This window comes from Orycteropus afer, unplaced genomic scaffold (genome assembly GCF_000298275.1).
Source record: "Orycteropus afer afer isolate SDZICR_OR568_19922 unplaced genomic scaffold, OryAfe1.0 scaffold00007, whole genome shotgun sequence".
NCBI lineage: Eukaryota > Metazoa > Chordata > Mammalia > Tubulidentata > Orycteropodidae > Orycteropus > Orycteropus afer.
The window spans coordinates 19,089,326-19,103,907 of record NW_006921594.1 but is presented as its reverse complement, the minus strand read 5'-3'; the positions used below and the strand labels follow the sequence as shown (position 1 = coordinate 19,103,907).

The following is a 14,582-nucleotide window of genomic DNA, read 5'->3' as shown; positions in this document are numbered from 1 at the left end:
TTATAAGGAGCATTCTGGCTGTATTTCTTCCAAAACAGATTTGTTAATTTATCTACAAATACATGGAACAGTCAGTATTCTTCACCACCACCACAAAGCAAATGCATCAATTCCTGTTCAGTCTTCCTTATTCACTGTACAGCTTTCACATGCGTATAAGGCTACTGAAAAGACCATGGCTTGGGTCAGGTGCACCTTAGTCCTCAAGGTGACATCCTTGCTTTTTTTAAACACTTTTTAAAGAGGTCTTTTGCAGCAGATATGCTCAATGCAATACATCATTTGCATTCCTGACTGCTGCTTTCATGGACACTGATTATGGATACAAGTAAAATGAAATCCTTGACAACTATTTTCTCTGTTTATCATGCTGTTGCTTTTTGGTCAAGTTGTGAGGATTTCTGTTTTCTTTATGTTGAAGTATAATGCATACGGAAGGCTGTATGCAGTATGATCTTCATCAGTTAGTGCTTGAAGTCCTCTTTACTTTCAGCAAGCAAGGTTGTGGCATTTGCATTTTACAGGTCCAGCTTCTCAGATTATTTGCACTGCATACAGACTGAGTAAGTATAGTGAAAGAATACAACCCAGATGCACACCATTCCTGATTTTAAACCACACAGTATCCCCTTGTTCTGTTTAAACAACTGCTTCCTGGTCTATGTATAGGTTCGTCACAAGCACAATTAATGGAATTCTCATTTATCACAATGTTAACCATAATTTGTCATGATCCACGTAGTCAAATGCCTTTGCATAGTCAGTATCACACAGGTAACATCTTTTTGGTATTCTCTGCTTTAAGCCAAGATCCAGCTGACATCAGCAATGATATCCCTCATTCCACATCCTCTTCTGAATCCAGCTGGAATTTCTGGCGGTTCCTTGTCGACATAGTGCTGCAACCATGTTTGAATTATCTTCATCAAAATTTTACTTGTATATAATACTGATATTCTTTGATAATTTCCACATTCTGTTAAATCACCTTTCCTTGGAATAGGCCCAAATATGGATCTTTTTCAATTGGTTGGTCAAGGAGCCATTTTCCAAATCTCTTGGCATATAGACAAGTGAGCTTCCAGCGTTGTATCTGTTGTTGAAACATCTCAGTTGGTATTCCGTCCATGCCTTGCTTTTCACCAATGGCTTCAGTGCACCTTCAACTTCTTCCTTCCATACTATTGGTTCTTGACCATATGCTACCTTCTGAAATGGCTGAAAACTGACCAATTCTTTTTGGTACAGTGATTTCCTATATTCCTTCCATCTTCCCTTAATGCTTCCTGCATTGTTCAGTATCTTGCCCATAGAATTCAAATGTCAAAGCTTGACATTTTCTTCATTCAGCTTGAGAAATGTTCTTCCCTTTTGATTTTCTAACTCCAGGTCTTTGCACATTTCATTATAACACTTTGTCTTGAGCTTCCCTTTGAAATTTTCCATTCAGCTATTTCACTTCATCATTTATTCTATTTGTTTTTGCTACTGTACTTTCAAGAGGAAGTTTCAGGGTCTCTTCTAACATCAATTTTAGTCTTTTCTTTCCTGTCTTTTTAATGACTTTCTTCATGTATGATGTCCTTGATGTCATTCCACAGCTCATCTGGTCTTCAGTCATTAAATGTTCAATGCATCAAATCTATTCTCTAGATGGTCTCTAAATTCAGGTAGGATGTACTCAAGCTCATACTTGGACTCTCGTGGACTCATTTTAATTTTCTTCAGCTTCAACTTGAACATGCATATGAGCAACTGATGATCTGTTCTGCAGTCGGCCCATCCTTGTTCTGACTGATGATGTTGCGCTTCTCCATCGTCTCTTTCCACAGATGTAGGCGATTTGATTCCTGTATATACATATAATAGAGCACACAGGGGACACAGTTATGGAAACTTCCTAGACATATCCAAACACCTTGTGGGGTTGAGTTACTAGGTGTGAAGGTTCATGACCATAGTCTCTGGGGATATCTAGGTCAATTGGCATAACATAGTTCATAAAGATAATGTTCTACACCTCCTAGTTTGGTGAGTAGCACCTGGGGTCTTGAAAGCTTACAAGCAGTCATCTAAGATACAACTATTGGCCTCCTCCTGTCTGGAGCAAAGGAGAGGGAAGGAAACCAGAGACTCAAGGGCATAATTAGTCCATAGTAGTAATGGTCCACACAAATGATGCCTCCACTAACCTGAGACCAGAAGAACTAGATGGTACCCGGCTACCACTACTGATCACTCTGACCTGTGACAGAACAGAAGGTCCAGTTAGAATGGGATAAAAATGTAGAACAAAACTCAAATTCATAAAAAAAAAAATTAAAAAAAAGACCAGACTTATTAGACTGCTATACAGACTGGAGAAACCTCCAAGACTATCACTCTAAGACATCCTTTTAATCTAGAATTGAAGCCACTGCCAATGGTCACTTTTCAGCCAAACAACAGATTGCTCTATAAAATAAACATTGACATCCATAAGGAATATGCTCCTTATAACAAGAGACCAAATGGGCAATGTCTGTGCAAAGCAAAGATGAGAAGGCAAAGAGGGGCAGGTAGACTAGACAGATGGAAATGGGGAAGGCAAGGTAGAGGTAGGAAGGTTGCTGATGCAAGGACAGCTATCAATGTCACAGAAAAAAACTGTATGAATTGTTGAATGGGAAATTTGCACGTAAACTTTCACCTAAAACGTAATGAAATGTTAAAAAAAAAAAAAAAACCATGCAACTAGTACATGAATCGGTAGACTGAAAAGTTGAGAATTTTCCCATAGGGTTTGCAACACTATGATCTGTATGAAAACAGACTGCCACATCTTTGTCCCGTGGAGAGCAGGTGGGTCTGAACTACCAACCTTTTGGTTAGCAGCCTAGCACTTTAACCACTGTACCTTCAAGGCTCATACGACTTAGAATTCTGACTTAGGCTATGCATTAACAGGCGTAGTTTATGTGATTTGTACCATTTAATCACTTTACACATATTTAAAATTTAATTTGTAATAATTTTCAGTGTTCTCTAGAGAAACTAGGTGAAAGAAAAAAGTTAAGTTTTGTAGGTTTAATTGTCTTATACATATTTACTTTCTTTAGATAGTTCAATGGGCCTGCATATCTAATAAATAACTTCTTATACTTTCTAAGGAAGTCTGGTGGTGCAGTGCCTAAGGCAACTGACTGCTAATCAAGTCCATCAGCCACTCCATGTAAGAAAGATGGGGCAATCTACTTCCATAAAGATTTACTGCCTCAGAAACTCAATGTGGGTCGCTGTGAGTCAGATTTGAGTGGCTGGCAGTAGGTTGTTTTTTTTTTAAATACTTATCCATAAGGCTGCAGTACAAAATACTTGTCCCTTTATGGTGCCTGCTGATGTAATTATTCCAGAATAACATTATAAATTAAAGTCATGAACTTACTTTTTAAGTTATAGAAATCTACATAATTTGTTTTCCTCACACACACACCCCCAACAAAGTTAATAGAAAAGTTACATTCTTTGGGATACTGAACACCGAGTATACTATAAACTAGGTGTTGGAGATACAAAACTATTAATTTCTGACTTGTAGCTCGTGTTAGTATAGTGCCTAAGGCACTTGACTGCTAACCAGAAGGCTGGCGGTTCAAACCCACCAGCCACTCCTCGGAAGGAAGGTTGGGCAATCCTACTTCTGTAGTGATACTGCCTCAGAAACCCAAGGAGGGGTCGCTATGAGTTGGGGCCGACTTGACGGCAAATAACAACAACAACAACAGCTCGTGGCTTAAGGAGTCCAACACATAGTTCACTAATAAATGTATTAAATGGTGCAAAGGGGCAAAAAGAGGGAAGAACTGATTTTGGTGCAGAGTGAAGGGATAATTGGAAGAGATGAGATCAGTAAAGGCCATAGAGATGATGTTTAACTGGAGTTTTGAAAAGAGAAGTAAGATTTCACTATGCTATATTCAAAGCAGACATGTTCCTAGCAAAGGCAAAAAAGGTTAAAAGTATATAGAGGAAATGGAAAAGTATATAGAGGAAAAGGAAATTTACTATGTGGTAAAGCTGAAAAATGAGCACATCAAATGGAAAAGATTGTGGTAGATGATGCTGGAAAGGAAGAGCCATTTATGAAGGCTCTTTGGTGCTATGCTAAGCATCTGGACAGGAGCCATGGAATATTTCTAAGCAGAAGAGTTTAATAGTCATATCTGTCTCAGAAAGGTTAAACTGGTGATAATAAAGCATGGATTGGAATAATAGTAGAAGGGGAGAAACATGCAGGTAGTCTAGAATATTTTAAGCTATTCTAAGGGTCCAGGTGAGACAAACATCTACTATGACTGTGACATGATTGAGTAGATTGACTGTAAACATTTCTAGGGTCAACTCAAGAAAACCTGATGATCAATTGGACACAGAGGAAAAGACAAAAATCAGATTACTATGAGATAACTGTGTAGAGATGGTGATGCCAGTAAGAAATTAGGGGAAAAAGAATAGCTAATGCTTGAGGGGAAGGGAGGAATTTAGATTGGACCACTAGAATGTACAGGAGAAACTAAGACACTAAAGTCACAGGGTCATTAAGATAGCTTAGGACACAGTGTAGGGGCCTAAAGAAAAGAAGCCTGGAGAAGAATATCTTAAATAGTTATGGGCAGGCAAAAAAAAAAAAAAAAAAAAAGCAAAGGCAAAAAAAAAAAAAAAAAAAAGGCACTGAAAGACAACAAAATAAGAATAGGTCATAGAGAGTTTTAAGGGATAAATTATAAAAAGTGCTGCAAAGATTTTAAGAAGTGCAGTCATTGGGTTTGGTAGTCAGAAGAGGACTTTTGAGAAAACCATTTTAGTTGATGATTAAATTTGAAGATTAACATGAAATATGAGACAGAGAATGAATGGAAGATGAAGTGATGCCAGACAGAAATTTCCAAAAACTCAGTCAAAAAGAGATGGAACAAATTGTTGTTGTTGTTATGTGCCGTCAAGTTGGACCTGACTCCTAGCGACCCCTCCTTGGGTTTCCGAGGCAGTATCACTACGGAAGTACATTGCCCCATCTTCCTTCTGAGGAGTGCCTGGTAGGTTTGAACCGCCAGCCTTCTGGTCAGCAGTCAAGTGCCTTAGGCACTATGCTACCAGAGCTCCCAGATAAAACAAAAGGATAAGCAAAAATCAGACTCAAGAAAATGATTTTTTAAAGACAAATTTTTTAAAATTTGGCTCAATTAAAAACAAATTTCAAGAAAAGAAGAAATGTAGTGGAGGGTAGGTCTGCTGAGTAAACTTTTTTTTTTTTTTTAACATTGTAATAAGCTAAGTATTTGCTACTATACTGACTTGCCTCTGAGTCTGCACAATTAATAGCCTTCAGCTGGACAACAGTAATCTTTACAGGAAAACATAAAGATTTAACATTTTTAAAACATAGATGCATAAATTCTGAATTTCAAAATGAATACAAGGATCCAGAATTCTCATATTTTAACAGTACAATTCTTTGTGGGCAAATTATAGTAATGAAATATACAAGTAGCAAATTTACTTTTAAGTTCTAGTTAACATAAATTGTTTGCCCGTATTTTGTTCTCATCTACATTACCTGATTGGAAATGAAATCTAGGAAGAGCTGGAAGAGAAGATAACCTCAATCAAGTGCAGTGTTTTCTGCTCCTTTCCTGGCTCTCCCAGTACAGATGTGTCCTATGATGACTGTAACCTTATAAAGGAAAGTTCTCTCTGCTTTTAGCCTTCTTATGTTTGACATTCAAAAAAGTATTTGCCATCTTCAGTATGTAATGTACTACAACTACAGAAAAACTAAAGGGAATTACAGCTTGCCCAAGTTGTCCTCTTAACTATCTTAACCAAAGTGTACTATCAAGGCCAAACATACCAAATATAGCTCATAAAATAGGCAATGTATTCTAAAACTAGAAAATTTTATTTAGATATAAAACTAAGTTAATCAAGTGGGGGAAAGATGAAGAAAACTATTCTACCACTCTAAGGATTGAAGACCCACAGCACTTTTCAACAACCTGAAAGTATTTTTAAAAGAATGCTATTTTTTTCCTCCTCTCTTGGGACGTAAATAGTTAATGTCTAGTGGAAACGGGAAGTGACTTTTACCATGCAATCAAGCGCTCATCCCTAACTAGTTTAACAACCTTATTTAAGGTAATCCTCAACAGTCCTTCCTTCTGTTGATATAAGTTAATTTTTGATCATTAGTTTTTTTTTCCTTTGTTTTACAATTTTTTATTGTGATTTGGGTGCAAATTTACAAAGCAGATTCGTTTGATAATTAGTTTTAAGGAAGGAAAAAAAGATCTTCAGATTGGAATCACTTTCAACATCTTATGGTTTCTGCTATAGACAAAAAACAAGAACTTATTTTAAAGATGATGAGATTAAAACAAAATGATAAATATAAAAAAAATAATTACAAAACAAAGGTAAAAAGATTATGGTTGTCAATTTTAGTATTTATTGAAAGGTGAAAGACAAGGAAAATTCCTTTCAAACTCCCAAAACAAATCTTACACCTCTGTTAAATGTAAAATGAATTTTGAGATATTTGCTTTACATGACAGTGAACTTGTCCAAAAAATAAAACTGAATGCAAATTTACCAAAAACAGTGCTAATTTATTATTTACAAAAATGATCTTACCTTTCATAACTATTGGGAAAAAACTGTTTTACACTCAGGAGCACTAATATAATACCTTGAAGACTTAATAACCCAAGAAATAAAATCTTTCCTACCTTCCACAACCCTCCCAAAAGTTATAGATTAAAAATGAATGTATGTGGAAACATACATATTATTTCCAAAAAACATATACATAGAAGCACACATGCACACACGCACACACACAGTGTTGTGCTAGATTAACCTAATCTTTATTTAAGGCCCACAGCCTTAGTGACAAGGGAAATAATGAATATGGCTTTAGTAGAGTTTTCAACTAAATATCACAAATGCTTAATTCATTTGCTAGCTAACCAGCTAACCTGAGTATGGAATATATATTACTTAGCTAAGAGTATGAACAAAAGTAATTATTAAAAAAAAAAAAGAAAAAGCACTATAGCAGACACCACTAAGGTACCTTAGTTTTTTTCCCCAAAAGGTCTATATATGAATTTAATAATTTACATGACAATTATTCTATATAGTATATGACCAATGTCAGAAACTGTATCTTAAGTGCTTTATTTCTCTGGTCCAAGAAATTGAAAATAAAGTAAAAAAATTTACTGTGTTCAGATGAAGAACTGGAATGTACTAACTAGAAACCATTAATATAATGCAATATTAAAATAGAAATTACTTTTATGTAACAAAGGTAGTCAACAAAGTCTCAGATTACAGAGGAGGATTTTAAAATTATAACCCGTAAAACAAGGAAAATCATCATTCAAGGCAGTAACAAGGTTGTATCTTGAAATCAGAGCCCATGATTTAAATAGTTCACCTCCACAGACATGTATGCATTTCACAAAACAAAATTTCAAATCATGGAGTTTAACTATAGATTGATTATATACGGAAATATACCTAAAAGCAACTACTATGGTTGTTTTAGATGCTTTCCTTTAAGTTTAAGGCTCATATATTTGGAGAGGTACCTTAAGACGTTACAGTATGGTCTCATGTGTCTATGTATATTCCACCAGAAAATTAAAACGCAAAACAAATCTAAATACATCACCCTTCAATTACAAAAAAAAAAAAAAAGGCAGAAAAACATCTTAACCATATCTCTCCTATTTCTTACTACTGATTTGTTATAAACTTTTGTCTCCCAAAAAAGTAGCTGCATATCTAATACATTTAACTAACAAACAGAAGATTAAGAGGTGGGCAGAATAAGGTAGTGACACAGAAAATAAAACCCCTATGTACATTATCATGATTTATACACCTTTCCTATGCCATGAAATGTCTTATATCAAAATTCCCATGAAATATCCTATGTTGAAATTATATTGGTTTCTTACAAAGCATCTAGATTTCCTGTAATATTTTACTACCCTTTTATTAATCTGGGGGCTAGAAGTGTCATCATTGCTGCAGTTAATTACTTTTGTTCTGTTGAAAAACCTTTTTCTAAGTGACTTCTTAACCAGAAAGATGAGCGATTTTGATGGGTACCACAAATGAGGCTAGAGCGGACACCTTTGAAATGGGAACAGCAACATTATTAGCCCAAAAGGCAGCACAAAGCAGCCCATAGGAAAATCATCAACCAAGTGTGACCCCAGAATAACACCAAACACAAACAAATTTAAATAGATTTGCAGTGTGCAGAGTTCCTTGCATTAACACATAAATTGAAGGCATTTGTTTCATTTTTAATTACAGTAGTGAAAATCTGAGTTAATTGTAAAGTTCATCACTATTCATTATTTTTAGCTAAGCACTAGCAATCCTGTTTCCAACCTCAATTTTAGATTCTACAGCTTTTTTTGAAAAGGACTGTTTGCCTTGCTAAGGCAGAGTGGGGATCCTGAGAGGGATAAGGTACCATATCTTTCTTTGTCACGTTTAGCTCTGTATATGGCAGTTGAATCACTGACCTTATTTTACAACTTTGTATTGCCAGATTTTCCTCCCATCTCACATGAAAATGTAAAAGATCTTCATCACTCCTGATTAAACATTTTTAACTAAAGACTTTTACTCTGCTTTTAATTAAGTACAAAACAAATGCTTATCAGTAAGAAAAATCTTTCCACTTTTTATCATTCCATTCACTACAAAGAAAAATTGTTTTAGGGCTATGTAATCTGGCCAAACAAATTCCTTTGTTAGAAGGGTTAGATATCAGTAAGAGACCTTGTTTCTTCTTACTTTCTAAAACTGTTCCTTACCTAAACTGCTTTCTTAATGTTTTATATAAATATTTTCAAATGTATTCCAGGGAGTAGGGCTAAAAAAGTTTCACATACTCATCTTTTTCAGTAACTTAAGAAATTATGCAAAATGATATATACATATACATTCCCATACACACACACACACACACACACACAAATATGCTTTCACAACTGAATCTGGGTTTTTAAAAATGCTTACACAGTGTGGGAAATTTAAATATTCACTAAATTTGAATACTTACATTCACACTTCTTTACCACTCTAAATGGATACACCAGCAGAGAGAAATATACCACATAAATGATTTAACTCAATTGTCGGTATGTCTTTTTGCAGACCCAAAAGAAAACACATTTGTTATGAACCTTTATTAAGTGGCTCACATTTAGTATAAATCACACTAAAAAGATTTTTTAAAAAGCTATTTACACTACAGTGCTGACACATTAAAAAAAAAATGGTATAAATAAGCTTTATGGAAAAGCCTTAAACTGTCAAAGAATTCTGGCTCATATTACAAAATATGTGTGTGTGCATATGTGTGTGTGTATGTTAATGTCAGCTCTATTCTAAGATCTACAATTCAAATGATCTAAAGACTATTTATGTTCAAACCTGCAATGTTTACAGTGCATCTGGCCTTAAGTGCTTTGATACTTCACAGTTATGGACAGGCACTGAGGAATGTTACAAAGCTACATAATTAAACTAAGTTTTGTAACAGATTTAGGAGCAAGTCCTTGGCTTGCTTTTAGAATCATGAATCTTTATTACATTATTAAATTTAAAAAAAAAAAAAAATTTAAGTGCTATGTACAAATTTAGCACAAAATGTCATCATCTTTTCTATCTTGATTTGAATGTGTTGAACTATGCTGTCTCGTATCAATTAGATTTATATGACTTCTGGCACACAATTCTTCCTTTACATCTTTGTTTCTATTTTCAAATTTACAGTCCATGTCAGTCTTAAATTCTGTAAATTGAACATGATCCAATTTTGCTTTAACATTCTTGCCATCCATATTACTGGATGCTCTAGTCTTTTCAGAAACATTAATGTTCACAGGTTCTTCCTTGATTCTTACAGATGCAATATGTTCATGTTTAATATTCTTTAATTCATACTTAGAATGAAGTTTGTCTGAAAGAACAGAATCCAAGGAGGTTTTGCTTACAGCACAAATCATGTTGTCAGTATGAGATCCGTGAACTGATGATGTAGGGTCTGATGATGTGCTTGTTTCTTGAGAAGCTGTACTCTGAAAAGCGTCATCCTCTGAGTGATATAATTTAAGACGAATATGCCATGCTAAACTGCACACAGCTGAAACAGTCTTGAACTGATGCACGACGTTCCTCGGAATAAAATAGATGTCATTATCATACAGCTGAACCCTGGCATAGCGGATGCCTTCTCTTCTCAGTTGATTAAGTTTTGCATCATCAACCCACTGGACACACTAAAAAAGAAAACAAGGAATACAAATAAGTCTCTTCCACAATAAAAATAAAACTAAAACCTAAACTAATGAAAAAACATAATTATTTAAAGTATACCTGGGACAGTGGAGGTTCATGTAAATCTAACTGCATTCGTTGAACAACTTCTAAGAAATCTTCAGCATGAAAACAAATTACATCTTTGGTTATTCGGGGTTGATCAGGCCTAAAAAAGAAAATGACATAATGAGCAATCTGCCATTAATGTTTCTAAGTCCATATTAAATTAAAAACAAAAACAGCTTATGATCAAAAACAAAGTACCATTTTAAAAATAATGTTAAATTATATTTGAAAGGGCACTTTACATAAACAAAGTGATGACATGATACAAATAAAAAACAACTCACCTTTTATTAAAGTAAGATGATTTGAATTGGTAAATTAAGAAAATCAAAGAAACCAAGTGTTTCAGTTTAAAGTAAGGTCAATACTTCAAAAAATTAAGAGCCTATGATGAAAATACTGCATGAAAACTGGAGTTAAACTTGGGGTAAAAAGGAATGCTTTCTTTTTGAAATGTATACTCAGTAGAAGATACATACAACTGCAGTAACACATAAAACTCCAAAATTACTTTTAAAAACTTGAGAAATAATCATTAGAAAAGTAACATAAAAAACTGTTGGTGTTTGCTGGGCTTAATAGTGCTTTTAAATAAAATTCCCAAATTGTTCAATTACAAATACATTTTTTACAGAAAATGCTAAAAAATAGATGGCAGCATAAAATCCCAAGTGGCGTAAAACCGCAAGCAACATAAACACAAAGAGCACCATACCAAGCCAAATTATAAAAAAAATTTCTGAAAACTACTGAAAAAGAAAATAATGTAAAAATCATGCCTTCCATTATTTATATACAGGCAAACATGGGTAAGAATTATGCAGACTCATCATCAAAAACAATGCAGGCCAGAAGGGAATGGACTATGTTTAAAGTGTTGAATGAAAAAAGTCAATCTAGAATTCTATATCCCTCAAAAATATCCTTCAAAAATGTGAAATAAAAAACATTTTCAAACAAAGAAAAGCTAAGAGATTGTCTGTGGCTCTATACAAAGGAATGCAGAGAACCAGTAAGTTACTATGAAATATAAAAAATATTTTATTCTTACTTTTTAATCTGTTTAAAAGCCACTTATTTAATGGAACTTCCCCAGCAAATTATAAAGTTCAAAGGTAAATATGTATGACAATACAGAGCATAAGGCTAGAAAGGGGGAAGGGATTAAATGGAAGTATAATGTTGAAAAGGTTCTTATATATTATATGAAGAGGTAAACATTATTTGATGGTAGACTGTGATAAGTTTGGGGCAACCAACTCTATAAATGAAAATCAGAGGTAGCTAAGTAAGCAAATAGTGGAGGTAAAACGGAATGCTGAAAAAGATAAAAGGGAAAAAGCAACAAAGAACAGAAGAGGCAAGTGTGAAAAAGAAGATGGTAAATTTAAATCCAAACTTAGAAATTATTTTGAATGTAAATGGTCTAAATAATACAATTAAAAAGGATTATCACACTGGATAGAAAAAGTAAGACCAAATTATGTGATTTATACATAAAACAATAATATAGACCTAAAAATAGGTAAAAAGAAAAAGAATGAGAAAAGATGTAACAACCAGACATTATTAAAAGTGCCTCAAAATCCATAGAACCTTAAAACTAAAGTGAAAAAAGCCAATCACAGGAGACTAAATATATAATTCTATTTATAAGAAATGCCCAAAACAGGCAAATTGTACATAAAGACAAACAGTAGACTCATCATTGCTGAGGGCTGGGAAATGGCAGTAACAGGTAAAGGGCACAATGTTTCTAGTTGAGGTGATAAAAATGTTCTGTCCTTGATAGTAGTGGTGGTTACACAATTCTGTGAATATAGTAAAGACCACTAATTTGTATACTTTAAATGGGTGAACTGGATGATATGTGAATTATAGTTCAAAAAACTTGTTACAAAATAAAAAGAATATATGGAACAAAACTGAAAAGAGAAATGCACAAGTCCAGGATTAAACATGGAGAGTAATAAGTAGACAAAAATTAGTAAGAATACAGAAGACCTGAACCTTGACCTAACTGGCATTTATGACTGCACAAGGGGTTTGCAATCAGCTACTAACCAAAAAGTTGGCTACACAAATCCACTTAGTAACACCAGAGAATAAAGGCCTGGCAATCTACTTATGTAAGAACATAGTCATTGAAAAGCCTATGGAGTGCAATTCTACTCTGAGATAGAGGGTAGCTATGAGTTAAGGCAACTTGACAGCAATGAGTTACACTCAACATGTTGTCCTTGTGTGGTACAAACGGGTAACAAGCTAGAGGACAGTGTGAACAGAAAGGTTAAAGGTTTGAGTCTACCCAGAGGTACACTGGAAGAAAAACTTCTGAAAAATCATCCATTGAAGACATGATGGAGCATAGTTCCACACAAGAGGGAAGTCACCATGTGTCAGAATTGCTTGACAGCATTTCTGTGGTGGTGGATACCCAACAACAAATATACGTTCTTTTAAGTGCATATAGAACATTCATCACAACACTCCAGAAAGCAAATTAAGAAGGAATGAAATCAAAGATGGAGGAACAGGCAGGCAAGCAACACAGACCCTCTGCAACAAAGAAAATAAAAACCAATAGACAGAGATACAGAAGATAATCCTGGAGCCCTGAGCTTTGAAAGGAATTATATAGAAGTGGAGGAGCTCTGGTAGCATAGTACCTAAGGCACTTGACTGCTAACCAGAAGGCTGGCGGTTCAAACTCACCAGCCACTCCTCGGAAGGAAGACTGGGCAATCTACTTCCGTAATGATACTGCCTCGGCAACCCAAGGAGGGGTCGCTATGAGTTGGGGCTGACTCGACGGCACATAACAACAACAACAACAACATACAGAAGTGGATTAGGCACCAACTAGTGGAAAAACCTGAACAAAAATAGTGAGTACAGAGACAGAGCTGTGAACTGTCAGCTACTCTGATGGGACCAACAGCCTGAATATTTCCAAGTGGTGCTGGGACCTGAGAATTGACCTAAAGATCAGCCCTGGCCACTAAGGGGTACAAGTACAACTACATTGGTGGCCTATGACTATGAAGGGTAACAGCAAGGAAGGAGACACCCTGAGCTGTTGACTTTTCGCTATACAGAGGGCGCAGCCAGTTTGATTATTTACACGTGGCAGGCATTTTAGATATTTAAAGAGACTGAGGGGGTAGCCAATTTTGAATCCTTAGAAGTGGCAACCATTTTGGATTTTAAATTGACAGCATTCTCATTCGGAGCCCAGGGACTTAAGAATAGGCTCTGTTTGCCAAGGTTGGCAGGGTCATATGAGAGGCTGACAACAGGAAAGGAGACAAGTGGTGAGTGTATAAGTGCTGTCAACTAACGAATAGAAGAGCACAGTGCCCTGCTTGCATAGATAACAAACAAACAAACAAAAAAAAAACCACGAAAATTGTGGGTAAGTCACTCCAACAAACATTCACCAATTCAATATAAACACAAAAACATCAAAATGCCTCGGAGACAACAGAGCATCACAGTCTACACAAAGAAGCAAGATAAGGCAGGAGAAATAAGGGACCAGGATATGGACCCAAAACACATCCCTGAAGAAGACACAACACTGGAACTCCCTGATAAGGAATTCAAAAGAATTATATTAGGTATCTTCAAAGGATTGAGAGGCAGATCAAGGAAAACACAGAGAAAACCCCAGAATAATTTCAAAAGACAATACAAGAACAAAATGACAAAATAAATGAAAAACTAGAAACGATACAAAATCTACACATAGAAATCTAGATTAACACTAAATTTTCAGAAATAGATAAGACATTGAATGGGCAAAGGAGCAGAATTGAATCAAAGGAAGACTGAATTAGGGAGACTGAAGGCAAATACCTGAACAGTTTTTTAGAAAGGGATACATCAGAAAAAAGATCAAAACAAAATGAAGAAAGCCTAAGGTTCATGTGAGATACCATCAAAAGGAATAATCTATATGTAATCAGAATTCCAGAACAGGAAGAAACAAATAAAACCATAGAGAAAATTGTCAAAGATTTGCTGGAAGAGAATTTTCCTGGTATGATGAAAGATACCCATTATATCCATTCAGGAAGTCCAACAAACCCCAAACAGGATAGACCCCAAAAGAAAATCACCCAGACATA

At 35.1% G+C, this 14,582-nt stretch overlaps 1 protein-coding gene across 1 annotated transcript in view; it reads right to left on the bottom strand.

The window, feature by feature from the left end:
* Positions 1-9,704: 9,704 nt before the first annotated feature.
* The window catches only part of RSBN1L (round spermatid basic protein 1 like), a 131,054-nt gene continuing 126,176 nt past the window's right edge, over positions 9,705-14,582 (bottom strand). The window contains exons 7-8 of the mRNA XM_007944722.2: positions 10,444-10,552; positions 9,705-10,346 (exon numbers count right to left, since the gene is read on the bottom strand). Coding sequence (XP_007942913.1) covers positions 9,705-10,346; positions 10,444-10,552 — 751 coding nt within the window. The remainder of the gene's footprint in view (positions 10,347-10,443; positions 10,553-14,582) is intronic.